The sequence below is a fragment of the Heloderma suspectum genome, chromosome 7 (assembly GCF_057233095.1).
Source record: "Heloderma suspectum isolate Gila_16-S chromosome 7, 16-S_ref, whole genome shotgun sequence".
NCBI classification, from domain to species: domain Eukaryota; kingdom Metazoa; phylum Chordata; class Lepidosauria; order Squamata; family Helodermatidae; genus Heloderma; species Heloderma suspectum.
The window spans coordinates 2187994-2209321 of record NC_139464.1 but is presented as its reverse complement, the minus strand read 5'-3'; the positions used below and the strand labels follow the sequence as shown (position 1 = coordinate 2209321).

Here is a 21328-nt window from a genome sequence, read left to right as displayed (position 1 = left end):
TTCCTGTCCTCCCTTGACTGAGTTCTGCTCCCAGCAAACCCTGGCTACAGAGTCTCATGGCCTGAGTCCCTCCCACTGGAAGAGTCAGCTGCCTTCAAACATGTTGCTTGGGATCTGTACTTGATAGTCAGCCATTCAACTGCTCCTCGTTCCTCTCTGGCTGCTGCACCCAGTTAATGAAAAGAATAGCTACACGTGATCTGCAGACAAGATCCAAAACTCTGGCAAAACCCTTTTCCCAACCATTCTGATGAAAAGCTTGCTCATCCACTGAAATGTCTCCATTTCCATTGCAAGGAATGTGTCTATAATGTTTGAAGCAAGATCTAGTTAAGCATTTTTCATTCTTAATGATTTCTGTTTCAGTGGGAACATTAAGTACATGCTTAAAATTTTCCCATTTAAATTAATAGGAAAACTGATTTATTTTGACCATATCACACTCTTTTATTAAATTCTGCCTAGCAAAAGCAAACTGGGGAGACTCTGCTTAGAGAACAATGGTTTGAGGATTGCACCTGCCTATTCAGAATTACTCTGTTGTGGACACAGAGAGAAGGAAATTGATGCTCTCTTACCTAAAGAGTGCTCAGGGGTGCTCAGCAGTATGCAAAGCTGCCACAGAGACCATGATGCAGAAGAGTTGTGCCAGGCCAGCCTCCACTTTTGCCATTGGTGAGGGCCGCACAGGAATGGTTTTGGATGAACTGGCTAGATGTGATAATAATGGACCACTTCCACAGCACTCCCTATTTTCTTTGTCCTCACAATAACCTTTTGAACTGGATCACTATCGTTCCCCCCTTACTGGAGGCAAAATGAAGCTCACAGAAGTGAGTAGCCCATGGCAACTCGGAACCCAGGTCCTCATCCAAAGACAAGCACAAGACTCTCTGAAATGGCCCTCATTACACAGTTTGGCAGGAGTTTTTCCGCTTGGTCAGCCTGATGTGACCAAAGAGTGGGTAGCACACTCATTCTTCAGGGAAGACAAAGAGAGATTCCCCTGCTTAGATCAAAATCCATAAGCTGCATCCATACCATGCTTCAGCTCTGTTTCTGCCAAAAACCGAGAACAAGAGCAAGGACGGTCCCCCTTGCCATAGATTGCACAAAACAGTACTGCAACACATTCCTGAAGGCTTAAGGGAGTGGGACGAGCCACGTGCTATGCAATGACCGCTCTGGGTCACTTCTGGGACTGCTAGCCAACCAAATGCCAGAGTGCAGGTCTCTTCCCTAACACTTCCCCAGAACAGATTTCTCTCCTGCCTGAGGACCAGCTCAAACTGTCTCTCGGCAGAGGGTACATTTAAAGCCAGCAGTGAGTGGCTTGTTGATCACTCTGTCGTATACCCAGGTCACTGTACGGTGTGCAATGAGTGAAAAAAGAACCACTACCCTGGGCCCTAAACAGTGATCTGGTCACTTGGCAGATTCGACAGTAGAATAGCCACTCTGCTACATGGCCACTAATCAATACTTGCTGAGGGCCCATTTCTGCTCTACAAACTGCCGCTGGATCTGGCATAATGTCAGACTACACTTCCCAACAGAGCCATTCATTTCTAACCAGCCCTATGCTCACATGTTGTAAGGGGTATCCGCTCTGGGACATGCCTTGCCAATGCCGTGTACAGATTCTTTTAATGCACTGCACAGGTGCAGGAGTGACCAAGTCATTGTTAGTAGTTGGGAAGAGAAACCTAGAGTTATTCATCTTCTCTTATTCTTCATTACCATGGAATAAGTTACCTTGAAGTGATGGTCAAAATCAAGAAAACTGCAGGTTTTCTCTTTCCTATGCTACAAAACTGCACGGCTAAGAAAGCCTCAGCCTCCAGCAGTGCAGTAACTCTGGCAACTTCCTCATTCCTTTCTCCGCCTGCTCTGTGCAATGCTTTGCCTTTTCTACAGTCTTGTTGCAATTGAGGATCCAGATTACAAATGGCAAGTGATGTGTCATCCTACAGGGTCTTCCCTTGCAGTCCAAGTACGTGCTTTTCTAGCACTAGAACCCAAACTGCCCATGCAGAAAACCTGCTCCCATTGCCATGGCACTGAAATAATAGCACAGGCTAATTCCTGGGCAAGTCAGAGGAGGCTATACCTGTGTCCACAGCCTCCCATTGGGAAGAGACAAACCGAGTTCTATGACTGTTGGCCACCTAGGGTTCTCACTGGCTGCTGAGGACGCTTCATCTTCCTTTCTGCTTTCCTGCTCTAGTCTTTAGGAATGTGGCTCTCCTTGTCTTGGTGGCACAGCTGCTGAAATATGTATGGGATTTTGAAAATAATTTTCTTAAGAGAGTGTTGTTTTGTTTGTAGTTTTTCTTCCTAGATAGAAGTGCTTAAAACTTCTGCTCCTTGTCCACTGACCAGAGGAATGCTGAGTGCAGGCGGGCTGATCAACAAAAGTAGAGCTTTGTTTGTTGAGGACTTTAAAAAAAATGGATGCGATTCAAGCACCGAGGGCATTTCCCTGCTGACCCAGGGAGGGCTCAGCTCGGGCCCTTCCCTTGGGTCCCTATAGCCAGATCCTGCTGGATTGGGCTTCGTGGTGATTCTGTGAGGAATTCGCCCAAATGCGCTGACTTCCACCTTCATCAACCTCCCGTCAAACAACATGTCTTAAAGCATCTACTTTGGGCTTCTGTCTTGGGTCTGAAGCAACAGTTTTAGGCTTTCTTTCTCCAAGTTCTTTTATTTTTTAAGTATTATATATAAAGCACATTTTCTCTGTGCTGTACAGGTTCAAAAAGCACACTGGCTCCCTATAAAAAGGCTTTTATGCTTTGATGTTGTTCCTTGTTCGGCTACTTCCACTTGGGCCCTCTGACTGGGAAAAGGATAACTGGTTTATCAAAAGCCATGAATAAAAGAACCAGAAGGTGTGTCAAGCATCATCCAGTATAGGTGACTTTAGGTCTAAGCTGCCTGACTTGTGCTTGGTCTTGTTCTGGCCTGCACTCCCATGTTCACTCTGCCCTGGTAAACCTCAGTGGCCACTTGAACCCTTACCAGCTCAAGCCCTGCCCTAGGCTTCTGCTCCACTTCAGTGTTGGCGCCCAGGGAAGGAAGCCTGGAATAGTTGTAAGGACACAGTTGTACAGGGGTTCCTTCTCTGCAGTCTGGTACACTGCAGTTCTGGCAAGGGCACACAAACACACCCACAGATGAATAGATGCTTCCAACAGAGCAGAAACATTAGATAGGACATTCAGAAAAAGCCAGCAGACAACAAGACAAGTTAGCAAGTTATTCATATTTGTAGCAGTGGAAAGAGAAGGTTAGAAGAGGCACCAGCCTACCTTTGTGACCAGAAATCGACTGGTCCTTCCCCTCCCAACAGAAGGTAAAAATAATGTCATCGCTTTTAATCTCATGATGGTGTGCAATGAAGGATGCATGTACTGAGATAAAGAACTTCTCTCTTGAGATGAGAGCACGTGAAGGAGTTGTGCCCTTGGGGAAGGGGTTGCCTGGGCAAGTGGGAAACATGCTCCCTGACTTTTAATGGTCTAAAAAAGATGCCAATTTAGTCTTGCTTTCCCTTTGGACTGTCCTCAGCAAACCCTTGTTCCCACACCACAGCTGAGCAAATCACTCCTTTCCTCAGCTAACGTTTGCTGATCACAGTAGATATGCTTTGTGGTTCCTTAAAACCCACAATACTTTTCCAGAGCTGACAAAAATGGAGGAATGAAGCAGGGTATTCAGCAGTTGACTACCCTGTGCCCTCGCGCCCCCCCCCCCCGAAACTCTGGCAACATCACAAATGGTACTTTCCATAAGAGCAGTTGAACCTACTTTGCCTGATCCATCCTGAACTGAGAAGGCAAACAGCTCAATAGGCATTAAGAGGCACTGTAGAGACCATTTTCACTTCAGTGACTACTTGCAGCCATTTGCTTTACACACACACCACAGAAAGGCTGATCAGAGTTACTTAACTTCCTTCTGCAGAGACACTGATATCCCCCATACCTTGGTCATCAACACCATGCAGGTTCTTCTCATCCCATGTTACATTCTCTGAAAGATCTACAGCTTATGCAAACCCTTTCCAGCTGTGGTCTGAAGCTGCAGGTCTACTAGTAAAGAAAGACTTGAATTTTAGACATATTTAGGATCTCTTAACTTCTGAAAGGAAACAGCAGCTGTTAGCAGGAGGGAATTCACAGGACCTCACTAGGAAAGGTCAGTGACTTAGCTGGCGTGCAAGTCTCTCTGTGACTGCAAGACAGTAGGAGAGTCTGAGAAGTTCATGCGTACTGCTGCCTTGTGGAGCTGGCTGCCTTGGGGTGTGAGGGAGCACCCCCTGTGGGCTCTGTAGAATCACAGTAACCCTGCTCTCCTGTGTAGGTTGTGTGTTTGTGTGGGCTTGTGTGTATGTGTGTGTGTGTTCTGGTGTCTGGGGACCTCTCTCACCACTGCTTTTGCTCTGTCTGTCTGTCTCTCTCTCTCTACAGACTTTTCAGTAGTTTAGGAGAACTGAGCACCATTTCCCAGCGCAGCTCTGGCACCACCTACACCGTGCGTCCTGGCAGCCGCTACCCCGTGACCCGCCGCACTCCCAGCCCGGTAAAGCCTGCCCTGGATAGGACAGACCCGCTGAGCACCGTGCGGTCCTATGGGCTCACCCCACCTACCATCCTCAAATCCTCCAGCCTTTCCATCCCGCACGAACCCAAGGAGGTGCGCTTTGTGGTGAGGAGTGTTAGTGCCCGGAGCCGCTCCCCGTCACCATCGCCTTCCCCGGGACCCCCCTTGCATACCCTCCACCCACCTCGGCCCTTCGTGCAGAAGCCCCTTCAGCTGTGGAGCAAGTATGATGTTGGGGACTGGCTGGAAAGCATTAACCTGGTGGAGCACCGAGACAGATTTGAGGACAATGAAATTGAGGGCACCCACCTGCCAGCCCTGACTAAGGAGGATTTTGTGGAGCTGGGGGTGACGCGGGTCGGACACCGCATGAACATTGAGCGGGCACTCAAACAGCTGGTAGACAGCTGACCATCCCAGGCAGCACTGGCCGCCTCTTCTGGGGCCAGTTCGGGGGGGGGGGGCATTTCTACTAGACTAGTAAACAGGAACCAATTGGATTCTCTTTCTATTCTGCTCTGACCACTGCACTGAAGGGGAGGGAGCTGGCGAGTACCTACTCTCTCCTTCCCTCTCTCACACGCAGAGCCCCATGTCTCCCCAGTGCCCCTGGCAGGAACCAGAGCCCTGGTGCCTCGGGGAAAGAAATGCCGCATGAAAGCCCACCTCCTCTTTTGTTTGTCCAGGGGGAGTCTGGCCTGTCTGTCTCTTGGCGTGCCTTTCCCCGAGAGAGTCACTGCAGGACAGGTGGTTCCAGGGACGGGGGAGGTGCTCTCACCTCTCTAATATGTTCTACCCATATGGAGCACACTGGTACCGGCTCAGATAAGAGGCAGGTGGCACCAAAGAGGAGGCATCGTCAGGGGGTGGGCAATCAGTTGAGGGCAGCTGGGGGTGGAGGAGGCTGTGCTGCAGCGAGCTTCAGCGGAGGTTAATCATGTCCAGCAGAGTAGCTAACAGCACTTGTGCTTTGTAGCTCTGGGGTGCCAAGCCGCTTGCGCTCGCACTTGGTACCTTTCAGAAGATCAAGCGCTGGCTTGGCGCATCTTCAGACAGGGGCTGAGCCTGCTGCTGGTGGACCAAGACGTTGGCCAGGCGTGCATTCTGCAGGTGGCTGTGGACTGGCATAAGCTGCTTCATGGTCCAACAAGCTGTTGCCTGGGGATTCCTGTGAAACTCAGCAGGGCACCAGAGCTCTTGCTGGGCAATAGCTTCCAAGACAGGACGGGGAGGAGCAATATCAGGATGTGTGCTTTGGCCATCGCATTGGCAACCTGGCGCCCCAAAAGCCCTTGCTGCAGGCTAGTCAGCAGGCCTGCCCTCCCCCACAGCCTTCGCCTACGCACACCCTGCCTCCACGCCCTGCTCCAAGAGGAGCATCCCATTGCCAGGAAGACAAGAAGGCTGATGTGCCTGGGGTGAGGGAAGAGAGAGAGACAGACGCACACACACACTCACTCACAGAAAGAGGAGGACCTGTCCTTCAGGAGGCCGTGGTCCTTTGCTCTGGTGAGAGGGCACTGAAGTCGCATGGATCGAAGCATGTTTGGGGGCATCAAAGGGAGGCAAGTGGAGAATCCCAGCAGCTTCTGCTTTGCCAACATTCATGGGGGAGGGGGGAGGTCTCATTTTTCTCTGGGGTCGTGGGACGCATTGAAGGAGTCTCTATAATCTCTGTGCATTTCTGTAGATTTGGTGATCCAAGTGAGAGGATGCCAACGCCAGGATCCCGCCCACTCTGTCCTAGTCACTCATTTTTGCATCTTTTAGATCAGCTATATATTTGAAAAGAAAAAAAAGAACAAATATCTATATATCTATATCTATAGCCACCTTGTTTTGTTATGGTTTACTAAAGTTATATCTTGCTGGGGGGGGGGGGGCCCTCACTGCCCCTTCCTGCAATGCTTGTGGGAGTTTTTAGTGACTGACTGAATGAATGTGAGGGGGGGAAAGAGTCTTTTTAAAGCTCCTTTCAGACACTGAATTTTAAAGATGTTGGGGGGGGGGAGAAAAAGACAACTTTGCACTTGGTTTTGGGGACACACCAAGTCTTCCATTCTTGCTGGGCAGAGCTGCAGGACACGGCCCTAGCCAGAGGGACCTGCCTCCGCCCCACAAATGTTCTTCCCTTGCCCTGGCCCCTTCTCTTGCCCCCATTCTCTGGGAGGGGAGAGCATGGGAGGAGCACCTAGTCCTTAGCATCTACTTTAGTCCTTCAAATTGCCATGGGAGTTGCAGAGGAAAGATGAATCAAAGGCAGAGTAGCTCCATCAGGAATGCCACTAGAACGTGGGGAACCCCAAGCCCCTTTCCAGAACCCAGGCCCAAATCCTAGAGGAGGCAGGAGAGGGAACTGCAGCAAAAGAGAGCTCTCTGAATTGGGGTCAGAGGGCACCCCGCGCTCCCGGGTCGCTGTCGGTGAACAGAGCCCTTCTGCTTTGTGAGCCTTTCCGGGGGGTGAGGGGTGGATTTGGAACACCAACCTTTCTGGTGGCGTTGCTGGCTGCACACCTGGCCTGGTAGTAATCGCTCCCATTTGGATGCAGCTTGAGAAGGGAAGCTGCAGAGAGACAAGCTGCCCTCATGCAGCACGCTGAGCCACTCTCTCTGCCCGCCTGCCTGCCCATCTGGCTGCACACTTCCTACCCTGCCTTTCCTGCCTGGGGCACAGGAGGATGCTGAGGGAGGGCGGGCGGGCGCCAAGGGAAACACCTCCAAGGGATATGGCCAGGAAAAGGCATTCCCCACAGCTCAGGGGTTCACCTCTGGCTTCACCTGGGGATGCTGAGCTTCGTTTCCTTTAGCCTTCCCTTTGGCTGTATTGTGCCCTTTCCACCCCATGCACCCCTTTGTACCAAATTGTCCACCCCATGCAAGAACAGTTGGAAATGTTCCCTCTCCAAAGAGGGTGTAGGGCTTTGGGAAGTCCATTTCCTTTGTAATGGCATTAATTCTTTTGGTGCTAGAGGGGAGGAAGAGGGAAATCCTCGCCAACCCCCACACATCTCTGAACCTTTCCAAGCTTATTTCAGTGGAAAAAAAAAAAAAAACTCTCAAGAGACGCATGCACAGAGGTGGGCAATATTCTCTGCCCTAGAATGCCCTTGCTTTTGAGTTGCTCCTGCTGGGTCATGAGGGTGCTTTGCCCAGTTTCCTCTCCACAGTCAGAGCAGAGGGAGGGAATGAGGAGACTGGCCACTTAGCCTTCTAATTTCAGACCATGAAACAGCCAGCTGCAAAAGCCCAAGTGAAATGAAAGATTTGCCTAGGGGAGACACTTCATTTGTGGTTACTAATTTCTGAGCTCAAGGGGGTTATGATGTTATTTATATCTGCATCCCAGGAAGAAGCTCACCAGGTACTTTGCACCTGTGTGGACTTCTGTGCCATGGGGCCGTTGAAAGCACAGGCCCCCTTTGGGCCGGGGGCTATCAGCTCTACCTGCAGGCGCTCAGCAGCCATTGAGCAATTCTCTCCCCTCACTGCCTCCATAGTCACGATGCATTTGCATCCCCTGTATGGGCCGTGTGAATGGCACAGGCACTCACTGTCTCACACACACACATACACACACGTTCTTTTAATCAGTTTAAATGTTCACAATAGCAGGAAGTTATGAGAATAGAGCAGAATCATTTGTGTTCAAGTTCCAAAATTTCAAACCTTCTTTTTAACCAGTGAATCCCAAGGTGCCAATGGCAAATATCAAAACACAAAAGTAAGTAACTTTTTTTTATTTCTCAAAATTATGTGTATTTGTGTGTATGCTTGCCCCATCTACACATTTCACTTTTTAAATAGCACGTTTGAAAACAGTGAAATGAATATGTATTGACCTAATATATTTGTAAACTTTCCAAGCTTGTTCATATGCTATAACATTGGTGCAAACCCTATCCTATACATAGTATATGTAAACTCTGCCAGCGGCCTTTCCCAGCCTGGTGCCCCTAAAATGTGTTGGGCTACAATTTCCACAACCTATAGCCATGCTAGCTAGAGATTACGGGAGTTGCAGTCCAACACATCTGGAAGACGCCAGGTTGGGGAAGGCTGCATTGCCCTCACAGTGAGCATAAGCACCTCCTTTGTACATTATGCTCCATCAGTGAGCTCTGATTGTTCAGGTTTTTACAGCACAAACCTATGCAGAGGTAAGTCCCACTGTGTTCATTAGGGCTTACTCCTTTGTCAGACAGCAAGTGTGTGGTGCTAAATGCCAACTCGGCTCAATGTCAGAGCACCAACATCAGCCTAAGGGCATCATTCAGCACCCAAAACCATGCCTGTGTGCTGTGTGCTGGTACCAGTAGCCTCAGACACTGGGTGGTCTGTGTTCCCATATCTGGCCTCAAAACCTTAATCTGTCACCCAAAGCCCTACTTTCTTCCTTTTGATTTCTAGCCTTCCTTTCGCCACTCAATAGACCCAAGATACATTACAAATTAAACAGTGGAAGTGGAATAAACACACTAACCTGTAACACAACAGAAAATGAGCAAAGCAAAATCACATTTCACACTGTTCCAGAAGCTTCCTGATATAAAAATGTTTTTGCCTTTCTCCAGAAACTTCCAAGAGATGATGTAGGCCTCTCTCTGGAGGGAGTTCCACAGGAAGGCCCTGCTCAAGGGCTGCTGGAACCTGAAGTAAAAACAAATCTGGAGAACCCAATGCTGTTCTCATGCCAACATTTCATCGTCATACACGATATTAAACACATGAAACTAATGCCATATGATTTACTGGTTTTACACTGTAGCTGCCATTCAGGGCCCATTACCCAAACCATCCTCAGTTACCCTACTTGGGAACTAATGCCACCTTGTACCTTGTTTTCATGCATTCCATGCCGTTGTCCAATACGTCCCCCAAATACGCGTTGACCCTATCCAGCCCGACATTCACACGCTCCCGTGGGTCCTTGCATTCCATCCTCATATGATGCCCTAACTCCAGCATGTGCGTGTGCTCCTCGTGCAGCAAGGCTGTTGTTCGCAACGCCTTCTTTGAACCGCTCTCATTTCCTTCTGTTCCAGTCCAGCCCCCACTCCAGCAACGCCTCCTCGATTCCGTCCTGCATCTTCTCCCTCAGCATCAGGCTCTCCGCGCCCTCCCTGCTCAGAAGATGTTCCGCTGCCTTTCATACCTGTGCAGCAGCCAGGGAGTTGCTCTGTAGGTGCAATTCATTCCCATCACAGCACCACAAAGCACCAGGAGCTCACCTCTCCTCTCCTCTCCTCTCCCCCCAGTAGCCCAGTGCTCCCCCTCAGTCACTTGGCCCATGTCCCAGGCTGCCTTTTGCCATTTCCCATCCACTTCCTGATGGGGACTGCTGCCTGACGAGCCAGGGATGGCTCCTCCTCCTCCAAGAGGTCCGGGGCCAGGAGTGGTGCCACGGAGGCAATGCTCTGTTGCCTCTCCGGAAGGTCTCCCCATGCGGCGCTCTTGAAGCGGGAAGTGCCACCCCCGGGCGGCCAGCTGCTTCCTGGCTCTGTGCTGCTGGTGAGGGCCCCGTCAGGCTGCCCACTTCAGTCCGTGCCCCATGCGTGTCGCCACCTCATCCTGCTGCAGGGCTCTGATGGCGAGACCATCCGTTTGGACCTACGTTTCCCCCATTTCTGTCAGCCGCCCCTATGCCCAGGCTGGCACGCCTCACATGGGCGGAGGCACCACATCCGGCTGCAGCGCACCACGCTAGCCTCTGTCCGGCTGCCTCCTCCAAGCCTCTGCGCTGCAACCACTGCCCCTCCTGCCCGCAAGACTGGCTGGCATCTTGCTGATCAGCCGCTCTTTTTGAAGGCTGTGCTGCCATGGGCTCTGTCTCCCTGTCCCTTCTGCAGCTGTTTCTGGGACAACATGAGGAGACCCTGCCTGCCTGCGCCCAGCCTCCTCCTGAGGGAGGCTTGAAGGCTGCAGACTGCAACTTGTCTGCAGGAAGTTCACTCCGGGACTGGGAAAGCTGGATGCCTTCCTCCTTCCTCTGAAACGCCCCCTCCTTCCCCGGTGCTCCTCTGGGGCGCCAAAGAGCGGCACCTTGCCCTCGGCACTGCTGCTCGTCAAGAAGGCCGGCCCAGCCTCCCCGTGTGGCGGCGGCCGCTCAGCTCTGCCCCGCCAAACAGCTGCAGCCGTAACTGTGTTTGCGAACACTGGGTGATACCCTCAACACACGCCTGAAGCTTCGAGCGTCAGTCGTAGGGACACCACGGCAAAGTCCCGGTCAGGCATAGCACATAGACATAGACACCCGCCCCCGCTGCACCATTGTGCACCACCGTGATAAAACAGGAACTGCAAGGAGTGCTTTGGCGGGAAGGTGGTGTGGAAATGTAGTAAATAAGCAAATGCAACCCAACGTTGGAGCCGCTGAATCGAGTGGCTGGAGACTCCAAGTCGGGGGTCCCCGATGCGGTGGCCGTGGGCGCCACAGCGCAACTATTGGTTTTACACTGTAGCTGCCGTTCAGGGCCCATTACCCAAACCATCCTCAACTGGCAGATGGCAACTGGGGTGCCTCCAGCAGCACCTGCAAAGCTCTCCACTCCTTGCCCCCTCATTTAAAATGAATTTTAAATTTTAAACACTTGGAAATCATTAGGATGCCTCATTCTCCTTCCTGTTCCTGAACCTGCCACCGATCAGGTGTTCAGCAGGCAGGAAGGTCAGAGCTGCTTCCTGGCCCCACCCAGTCTTCTTCCATCCACGCAGGCCTTTCCCCCTTGGTCTCGCTCTTATCTCTTTGCTCACAGACTCCAGCCTTACTATTTCTCCCACCACCGCCGCCTCTTTTGACTAGCCAGGCCCCCACTAGCCACATGGGGGGTGCTGTGGTGTTCCTGTCCTCCTTGTGGGTCCCTGGTCAACAGCTAGTTGGCCACTGGGTGAACAGAATGCTGGACCAGATGGACTCTAGGTCTGATCCAGCCGGGCTCTTCTGATGTTATGTTCCTCCACCCACCCCTTTCCTTGCTATTTCTCTCCCCTCCTTGTCCCTAGCCTTCTTTCTCTCCCTTCCTAGCCCCTAGCCTTGCTATTTCTCTCCCTTCTCTCCCTTTGCCTTGCTATTTCCCCCTCCCGCCCAGCCTGTAGCCTTGCTGTTTCTGTCGCCTCACACCACCTATTTTGACTAGCCAGGACCCCACTAGCCACATCCTCCATGGCAGGCATTTTGTGGTGCTGCCCACATCAGTTTCTTGAATTTCTAAATGTGAACATGGGTTCAAAAAGTGTGGGTACCCCTGGTTTAAGAAATCTAATCACTCCCTATATTCTTAAGCTGAACTCATGGCCTACCCCTCCACTGCCCCCAAACACCCCCAACGTCCAAATGCTTGGCCAACATATTTGTCAAATCCTATGGCAGCCTGGGGAACTTCACAACCTCTTGCTGGAAGCCTCCACCAAGTCACTCCCTTTCACAGATCAGTTCCTCAGAAATAAACGCCAGCAACCTGTTTTGGCCTCTTATGTTGCAGTTCAGTGTGCACACTGTGGAGTAAGCCCTGCGGAACTCAGTGGGACTTACATCTGAGTAAACATATTTAGGATTGTGCTGTTTAGCAGTAAATGAGATTAGAACCACAATTTCAGGCTTGATGACAGATTTACAAGATTATTTAAAGTGAATCGCTCAACTCTTCACATACTCCTTAAATCACCTTTTCATTTGCACAATCAAGGTTAAAGACTGCATTTTCTTCTATTTATGGGAGCACGCTCACAAGTAAACTCTGTGTTAATGGATTAAATTCCGCTCCTTATCCCCTATCATTGCTAAATAATTAATAGAGGCTCTAATCAATTAACTTCAAGTGTTCCCTTCTGCCTGATGGTGCAAACAAAAACGTGGCTCACAAGCACCGGACTGACCTAGTCGCTTGTTTTCCATATATCTCATGCAATAATAAAAGTTCTGATATGCTGCCACCAAGTGCTCAATGTAGTATTGGGGGCTGGACCAGGCACAGAGACCCTCTTCATGCATCTGAGTGGGAAGGCTTGGAAACAATATTCTCCCAGCAGGAGCTAGAAGGCTTGGGAAAGGGGAAAAGGTCTCTCCTTTGGTGGGACCCATTAAAAATACAGCAGACACACCCTCAAAGAGAGCGGCAAGGCAGAGGCAGCAGCTCTCCTAGACGGAAAACCGGCTTTCCAGGTTCCCTTTAAACAGCTGTGAGATGTGCTCTGATTTCCAGAGGAAATTGTTGCCCACCTGCAGAAGCAGCCATGTCTGAGACAAAGCCTTCCAAATGGGCTCAACATCAAGAAAAGGGGCAAATCGACCATGTATCAAGTCGAGGCACCTTGGACTCTCCCCCCACTTGTGGCCTGAAGGGATGAGATGGGAGAGCAGGGGGAGGCATCCTCTTCTGCCATGTCCAGCTTGCCCATTGACTGACAGGCGTTGTCTTGAGTTCTGATCAGAACCTTCTTGCTTCACAGCATCACAGAGTCCTGCGTGAGTCACGTGCCACTTCCGCAGTCCACGCCAAGGACTCCGCTCATTAGCGCCCGTTTCCTGCTTGTGAAGAAAGGTTTTTGCATAGCTCACTTCCATCACTGTTGTGCTCCATGATGTCTGATCTTCTGGAAGGAACCATTTTGTTCCCACAGCTGACTGGCTCTGCAAATGCCCGTTTCTGCTCTCACCTCAATAGAACTGCTGGCTCTTCACAGTTCAGTCGATGTTCCTCAACACTTTGCTCCCAGCTGAAGCAAAGAGTATTGGTTTTCATTTGTAGATAGCATTTTCCAGATTTAATTTTACCCACATGGGCAAGTCTATCCCAATTTTCTCCAGAGCAAGTCATGCATTTCATTCCAAAAAGCCATTCTAGAGAAGGCAGGAAAAGAGAATGAGCTGCAACATCTTAGCATGAGGGTCATTCCAAGAACCAACCCCAGGTATGTGGCTGGGAAACCCCCAGCTGCAACAGAGTTACTGTGATTTCTCATGGCTTCTCAATTACTTTGGTTACCTTCTGTACTAATTAAGGACAAGAGCTTTGCTTTGGTTTTTTTTTAAGTTATTTTTATTTTTAGTCTTGACTAAATCTATTAATTCTCTGTACTCATAAACTTCAGCTTGTATTTCTAGACTTGTAAAGCAAGCAAGAAATTAAATCCAACACATTATCCTTTCAACAGTGAGAAGCTATTCCAGCTGCTGTCCGTTTGGGAACAGAAACAAAGTATGGTTTAAATTTTTCCACTCACACGAACACATACACAGGAGAGGCACACACACTCAAAATAGCTCCCGGTCTCATACCCGTTTGTCACCCACCTACACACTCACCTGAGCCCTTTGTTTGATGTTTTTTAATTGACAGGGTCAGTTTGACTTCACCCCTTATTTTATATGGATTTCCTGAGGATATTTCTCCTTCTGCAGAATAAGGGAGGAGTGGCTCACACACCTCCCTACCCCTGACGTTGTGATAAGCCCCACACACACAGAGATCTATGTTTCTTATATGATTATTATGATTATTATATGATTATTATTATTATGTAATAAATTTATAAGAAAACTTTTGGCAGTTTCCTCCTTTTTTATTCCACCAAAGAGAGGGATAGTGTCTTGTACTAGCATGGATGTGTGTAGCATTACATATCCTACACAGGGCACAGTCCATATGCTCCCACAAGTCTACCACATGGCTGAGGAATGCGAGTGGGTTGCATGGCTGGGCAATGCACTGCACGCAGCTCTTCCAAAGCTCTGTGCAGATGGACCTTTACCAATATCTTATAAGTGCAACATACTGTCCTTGAGCCTCCAGGCCCACTATCGGCACCGCCTCCATCTGCTACCGCTCTCCAAGGGCCTGTTTGTACAATTAAAACAGCAGTGGCTGGTTGGCTGCTTGGCCGATATCCCCAGACTGATTCTAGGAATCTGGAAAGGCATTCCAGCTTGCTGTCAGCCATGGGCCATTTATGGGTCTCCTTGTTTTCCTCCCAAGTAGCTGGGGAGCTGGCATGGCATACTGGACAGAGTGTTGGACTGTGAAATGTTGTGAAGATAAGATGGGATGGCCCTGAATTCCTTGGAGGAAGGTTGGGATACAGATATAATAAATGAGCTCCACTAGCAGTAATCCTACTGCCATTTTTCCAGTCATTCATCTGGTGAATCCAGAGCCCTTGGGACCCTTGCTCTGAATGTGCTGTCACAGTGGAACCGGCAGCCTTTGTATGCTGTAAACAAACCTGTGCCAGAAAATGCTTCAGAAGTTCAGACCAGATCCCATCTAATCCCTACCAACCGCGAAAGAGGAGAGCATGAGACGGGGTGTCTGCTCAGCACCCATTTCCTGAATGTGCTGAGTAGAGTCTGTGTTAGCCCAAAATAAGAAATAAGTGGGATGCCACCACGTCTTCCTTTTGGGGAGAAATTCTTGGGACCTTTCTCCACACCTCCCTTGTTCTGGATTTCTGCACAGCTAAGCTGGAGGTTCTCTGTTGGCCTGCAGGCTCTTGCCTGAACTGCATCTATGGGTGTAGAATCATAGAATAGTAGGGTTGGAAGGGGCCTACAAGGCCATCGAGTCCAATCCCCTGCTCAATGCAGGAATCCAAGTCAGAGCATCCCTGACAAATGGCTGTCCAGCCTCATCTTGAACGCCTCCAATGTGGGAGAGCCCACCACCTCCCTAGGTCATTGGTTCCATTGTCGTATTGCTCTAACAGGACGTTTTTCCTGATGTTCAGCCGGAATCTGGCTTCCTGTAACTTGAGCCCATTATTCCGTGTCCTGCACTCTGGGATGACCGAGAAGAGATCCTGGCCTTCCTCTCTGTGACAACTTTTCAAGTCCTTGAAGAGCGCTGTCATATCTCCCCTCAGTCTTCTCTTCTCAAGGCTAAACATGCCCAGTTCTTTCAGTCTCTCCTCATGGGGCTTTGTTTCCAGTCCCCTGATAAACTTTGTTGCCCTCCTCTGAACCCTCTCCAGTTTGGCTGCATCCTTCTTAAAGTGTGGCGCCCAGAACTGGACACAGTACTCTAGATGAGGCCGAACCAGTGCTGAGTAGAGGGGAACTAGTACTTCCCGGGATTTGGAAGCTATGCTTCTATTAATGCAGCCCAAAGTAGCATTTGCCTTTTTTGCAGCCACATCACATTGTTGGCTCAAATTCAGCTTGCGATCGACAACAATTCCAAGATCCTTCTCGCTTGTAGTGTGGTTGAGCCACATATCCCCCATCTTGTAACTGTGCATTTGGTTTCTTTTTCCTAGGTGCAGAACTTGGCATTTATCCCTATTAATGTCATTCTGTTGTTTTCTGCCCAGCGCTCCAGTCTATCCAGATCACTTTGAATTGTGTTTCTGTCTTCCAAAGTATCAGCTATCCCGCCCAAGTTTGTGTCATCTGCAAATCTGATCAGCATTCCCTGCACCTCCTCCTCCAAGCCATTAATACAAATGTGGAAGAGCACTGGGCCCAGGACTGAGCCCTGCAGTATCCCACTCGTTACCTCTCCCCAGTTTGAGAAGGTCCCATTGATAAGCACTCTTTGAGTCCGATTCTGTAGCCAACTGTTGATCCGCCAGATCGTTGTTTCTCCCTTGACTTGAGGTGTCTCTCCCTTGACTGCCTGCAAAAAAAGAAAAAGAACTGAAGTGCAGCCAAGCACAGCGTGGCTCGAGTAAGACCCAAGAGCAGAGGCATCACAGTGTTTTAGGGCTAAAAGGCATGTGGGAGGTGTGGGAGGGTCCCCCCTGGCCTGGAACACTGGCAATTAACAGCCCCAACCCTTCAATGTAAGTACACAAGGAATTTGCAACACACCGTGATGTGGGGCGGAAAGTTCTCCAGTGCTTTTATTTTTGCATGAAAAATTGTTTCATAAGTTCATTAGTAAAAATGAATGCATGCCAGTTTACACGATTACATGATAGCTCCCTTTGGATTAGTTAACCCATGGTGAGGCTGTGGCGGGTGCAGGGTGCACGCAGCCACCATTTTGAATTGGCAACCCCTCTTCGGGGGTTGTCATGTCATGTGAACCTGGCGAGCGGGGGGAAGACCTGGGCCCCTCCCTACCAATTTTCTGCAGTAAGGAAGAAGCAATGGGAAAACAACAGGAGGATTACAAGTAAAAGACAATGACCAATCACTCATTCTGCCCATCTATTCTGGCCCCTACTACCAATCATGTCTCCACTAATTCTTCTGTTATACGCCGCCACCCATCATTTGAATTTGATGTCTAACAACAAGAAACAGAGGACGATTTAATTAACATATGATGACACCTGTTTCCAAACACTTTTACCTTAAAACATGTCTGGACTGTCTTAACATGGTTTCAAAACTACTATTTTAAACATGACTTTGAAACAGTACATCAGCTATGATATTTTCTCACCCTTTCACAAGTATAATGTCAAAATCATGGTCCTGTAGAGCCAAATTCCAGCAAAGAAGCTGGAAGCTGTTTGTTCCTTTTGCATTCTGCAACCAGCAGAAAGGTGAGTGTTCAGTGAGCAGACTCAATTTATATCCCCACAAATAGGATCTCAGTTTCCTTGGGGCCCAAATTATTGCCAAACACTCCTTTTCAGTAATGGCCAAATTTCTCTTTCTAGGCAGTAGCCTCTTACGAGTGCCAATGGATGCAACTCTCCAGCAGTTTCCATTTGCTGATGCCTGTGTACGCCAGTTGCCAGGGAGCATGGGTGGGAGGGCGCTGTTGCGCTCATGCCCTGCTTGTGGGTTTCCCATGGGCAGCTGGCTGGCCCCCGTGTGAACAGAATGCTGGACAAGGTGGACCCTGGGACTGATTCAGCATCAGGGCTCTTCTTCTTACAGTTGGACATTCGTAAAGGCCCAACTGTTGTGGGCTGCTTGTGTGGTATTCATGGCAATCGGGGCGGGGGGTGCTGTTCTGAATTGTTCTGAATACTTTCCATATTGTATTTTTTCAGATTATATTTTTATGGTGTTCAGTTTTATTTGTATTATGCTGAATACGTTTCATTTTGATTTTGGCTGTTCTATTAATTATGGTTTTCTACATTTGTGTGTGTGTGTGTGTGTGTGTCACTTTGACACTTCTTTTTGCAGTGGGACGCGATGCATACATGTAATAAGGAATATTACCCCAATCCCAGCATCCAAGGCATATGTACTTAGCACAAATAATCTATCAAAATCAGAAGGAGCTAGTACAGGCTTGGCAATAAACTGAGAAAACAAAAACCAGCCATGTTATTTTGGCACACCTGAGGCAGAAAATCCCACAAATGCCTCTACTCCCTTGCAGTAGAAATACAATTTCAAAAAACCATACAATTTTCTGCCCTTTCATGGCACCCCAAATCAGCTGCCCGAGGCCACCGCCTCACCTCACTTAATGGGTGGGGCGGCCCATCCTTCCCCTCCACCTAGGAGTTCTGGTGATTGCAGTTCTGTTTGTTACCACATAGACAGGCAGATTCGTGTGTGGACTGGCATTAAGTCTTCCTTCCACAATTGCTGAGCAGAGAACACTGAAGCGAATTCACATGCAAGTTCTCCTTTATTTTGGGACAAATAATGACCTCAAGTAACTGGCGCAGCCCATGAGGGTTCATTTCATGTGGATGTCGCCCTGCTGCTGGCCGCTTTTACTCTTGTTTTACTTTGGTTTTATCCCGTTTAACCTGTTAAAGGTTCTTATATTGTGCTTTATTATATGGTTGTATTTTATTGTTTTAATTTTTGTGAACCGCCCAGAGGGTTTTGGCTATGGAGTGGTACAGAAATGAAATTAAACGAACGAATTGGCGCTAGGACTAGGCCTCTGCCTCAGAGAGCCACAGCAGCAGCTCGCGAAACTACAATGCCCAAGTTTCTCTCGGCGCGCGGGGCCGGGAGGTGGCGCGGACGCAGCGGCCGCAGCGGCGCGGGCGGCTCCGGCCTCGGCTGCGCTTCGTGCTGACAGAAGGGCTCGATGCGACGCGTGTTTAGGCAGAAAAGAAGTCCTACGAATCAAGGCGCGTCCCAGGCCACTGGCCGGGGCATGCTGGGGCCCGCGGGACGTTTCTTCTGCCTAAGCTTGCTCAGGATCGCACCTCACACGAGGTCTTCCTTAAGAAGCTGCGCCCGCGCCGCTCCTTCCGCGCCGCACTCCGCCGAAGCTCGTTGCCGAGGGCGCGGCAGCCCGGCAGGCAGGCGGGCGGGCGCGCTTCCGCGGCGGCGGGGCGTGCCTTGCGCGCGGGCTTCCAGGCCGGCTGCGCGCGAGCCCCCAGCCCCCGGGGGGGCGCCTGCGCCCCGCCTCCTCCTGCCTCAGCCGCGAAGGAGCCCCCGCCTCCCCCCGCGGAACGCTCTGGAACAGCCGCCTTCCCCGACGCCGGCGCGCGGCGGCCCCCCGCGGAGCCTGGCGGCCGGCCGGCCGGGGGGCGCCCAGCGGCGCCCTGCTCCCCCTTGGCGCTCAGGCCTCCGCTGCGGCCCCCAGGCCAGGCGAGGCGGCCCCTCCCGAGAGATGCGCGCCGCCGGGCGCGTCTTCGACCCGCGCCTCCGTCGCGGCGCCGCAGGGGGCGCTCGCGCCGCGCCTCCCCGCCCGTCTCCTCACAACGGCCCTGCGACGCGGCCCGGCGAGCCCAGGGCTGAGCGCACGCCCGAGCGCGGGCTGTCCAGCCGGCCGGCCGCGGCTTGGCGCCCTGCGGGGGGTCGGGCTGCGGCGCCGTCGTGGCGGCCAGCAGGGCCGGCCCCGGGTAAGCCGCGCCCGGGCGAGGAGCGCCGCCGGGCCCCGCGGCCAGCTCCGCGGGCCGCCCCGAGCGCGCAGGGCCCGCCGCCCCTGCCGGGAGCCTCGCGTGGGCGCGCGGAGCCGGGGCCCTCGCAGGGGCGGGCGGCGCCGCGACTCCTCGCCCGCAGGGCCCGGCCCTGGGCTCGCCCTCCCCGCGCGGGAAGGGAGCGGCGGCCGGCTGCGCTTGCGCCGAGCGCCTCCCCCACGCTCCGGCCCCTGCCGGCCCGGCGCCCCGCTGCTTCCCGGGCCCGGCCTGCCGCTGCCCCCCCCCCGCGGCCTTGCGCCACGCCTGCGCCCTTCCCCGCGCAGCCTGCCGCGGAGCACCGCCCCGGCGGCGCCGCGCCTGGGAGCCTCCGCGCAGCCCTGGCCTCCCTCGCGGCGGGCCGGAGCCCTTCCCGAGACCAGGGCGGCCGCCTGCTCTGCCGCGGGGCCCCTGCCGGAAGCCGCCGCGGCTCCTCCGCTCCCCTCAGCCGGCCTGGGCCTGGCCGCACGGGCCTGCCTGGCCGACCAGGCGCAAAGCGAGGCTCTACCGGGCCGTGGCGGCTTCAGGCCCCGCCCGCTGGGCGCAGGGCCTGGCGGCGAGCAGCCCCTCGCCGCCCCCAGGGCGCGCTCCGCCGCAGAGCAGCGTCTGTTCTGCCTCGTGCAGAGCCGCGCAGCAGGCCCGCTGGCCCGGCCTTCCGCAGCCATGTCCGGGGAAAGGGCCGGAGCGACAGGCCCGGATTCGCTGCCCCGCGCGCAGAGCGCTCCTGCCCCGGTGCGCGCGGCCCAGTGGAGCCTCGTCGCGCGGCTCTCACGAGACGCCCCCCGGAGCCGCAGGCCCGCCGTGCGCGGCGCCCGCACAAGACGGGCCCCGCCGCCGGCGCTCCTCCCCGAGCCGCGAGCAGCCGGCCGGCCGGCCGGCCGCCGGAGCGGCACCCGCGGGCCCCGCGGCACGGCGCCGGCGGCGCTCGCGCTGTAGTCCCGCTGCCTCTTCGCTCCTCTTCCCTGGCTGCCCGCAGCGGAACTACCGCAGGTTTTGTCTGGACCATTTCTGGTGGTGTAGCAGTTCCCATCTTTTGGTGAGCATTCTTTATTTTAGGATGCCCATTATTTTTATCTTTAAAACTAAAAGAAGTTATAAATAAAAAATGGTATCCAGCTGACCTCTGACAGCTGACGGCGTTGTTATTGTTTCTGTAATGCTGACGGTGCTTACAGTTTTTGAAGTGCTAAGCGCTCGCTAACGCTGCCTCAAAGTCAGGCTGTGCTCCAGTGATTTTTACCTGGCTCAAATGACATCAAGGTGAAAACTGAAAAAGAAGCAGACTTCAAAGCGAATTGAAGGGAGATCATTTTTTCAGGTAGTACCCAAACAACCTGTAGAACCCTGACATAATTGCTACGGACACCCGCTTTTTGCCACCGTGGCTCACCGCAGACAGTACCTTCAGAAAACACAGCCACTGAGTCCGGCTTGGCGTCTCCCTCACCTCGACACCCGGCGACTGCCAGCTTGCCCGCCCCTAAGGCCGGCCCTGCCAGCCAGCTGGGCCATTAGCTGGATGGGAACGATGGGAGCTGCAGTCCAGCATGGGTTGTAGAGCTCAGCCCCACCTCACCATGCCACACGCTGCTGCACGAGAGGTGGTGGCTTGCCTGCGGGGGCCTCCTCGTTTGCTGCTCTCCACTTGCCAGACCCCCAGGTTCTGCTGAGCCTTGCGCAAGGAGAACAGGTGGTAGCAGACTAGCGTGGCCCCTTGGCAGTGGCGGCTGTGGGGGTGGCCACACTGACTTCCCACACAGCCCCTTCGCCATGTGCTAGACCCCCAGCACATGCTCAGGCCCCCACTCCCGCCAGCACCAGCCACAGGAGCAAACGGAAAGCGCGTCTGATTTGTTCAGTGCTGGTTTGGGGCAAGACACTCCCCATGGGCCCCTCCCTCAGTGAGCCCACCTCCTCGCCACCAGCTGCGCTTTCTGCTCCTCTCTCATTATTGCTACCA

The 21328-nt window shown here is 52.3% G+C and overlaps 2 protein-coding genes across 6 annotated transcripts in view; both read left to right on the top strand.

Moving 5' to 3' along the window:
* Window positions 1-8694, top strand: part of SHANK3 (SH3 and multiple ankyrin repeat domains 3) — a 512191-nt gene extending 503497 nt beyond the window's left edge. For 4 of the 5 annotated variants that reach the window (XM_084808827.1, XM_084808826.1, XM_084808828.1 and 1 more), the window contains one exon: window positions 4473-7860. In XM_084808827.1, the coding sequence (XP_084664953.1) occupies window positions 4473-5016 (544 nt within the window). In that variant the 3' untranslated portion in view covers window positions 5017-7860. Of the gene's footprint in view, window positions 1-4472; window positions 7861-8286 lie in introns of those variants that run through there. The other variant, XM_084808829.1, reaches the window with a different exon arrangement.
* A 9857-nt stretch (window positions 8695-18551) lies between these two features.
* On the top strand, window positions 18552-20408 carry LOC146339214 (uncharacterized). Its single transcript, XM_084811413.1, has one exon. The coding sequence runs from the start codon at window positions 18552-18554 to the stop codon at window positions 20406-20408; it is 1857 nt and encodes a 618-aa protein (XP_084667539.1).
* Window positions 20409-21328: the final 920 nt, after the last annotated feature.

Bases quoted from the DNA above. Each gene is read 5' to 3' on its own strand.
- LOC146339214 (XM_084811413.1), top strand. From the start codon at position 18,552: ATGCGACGCGTGTTTAGGCAGAAAAGAAGTCCTACGAATCAAGGCGCG.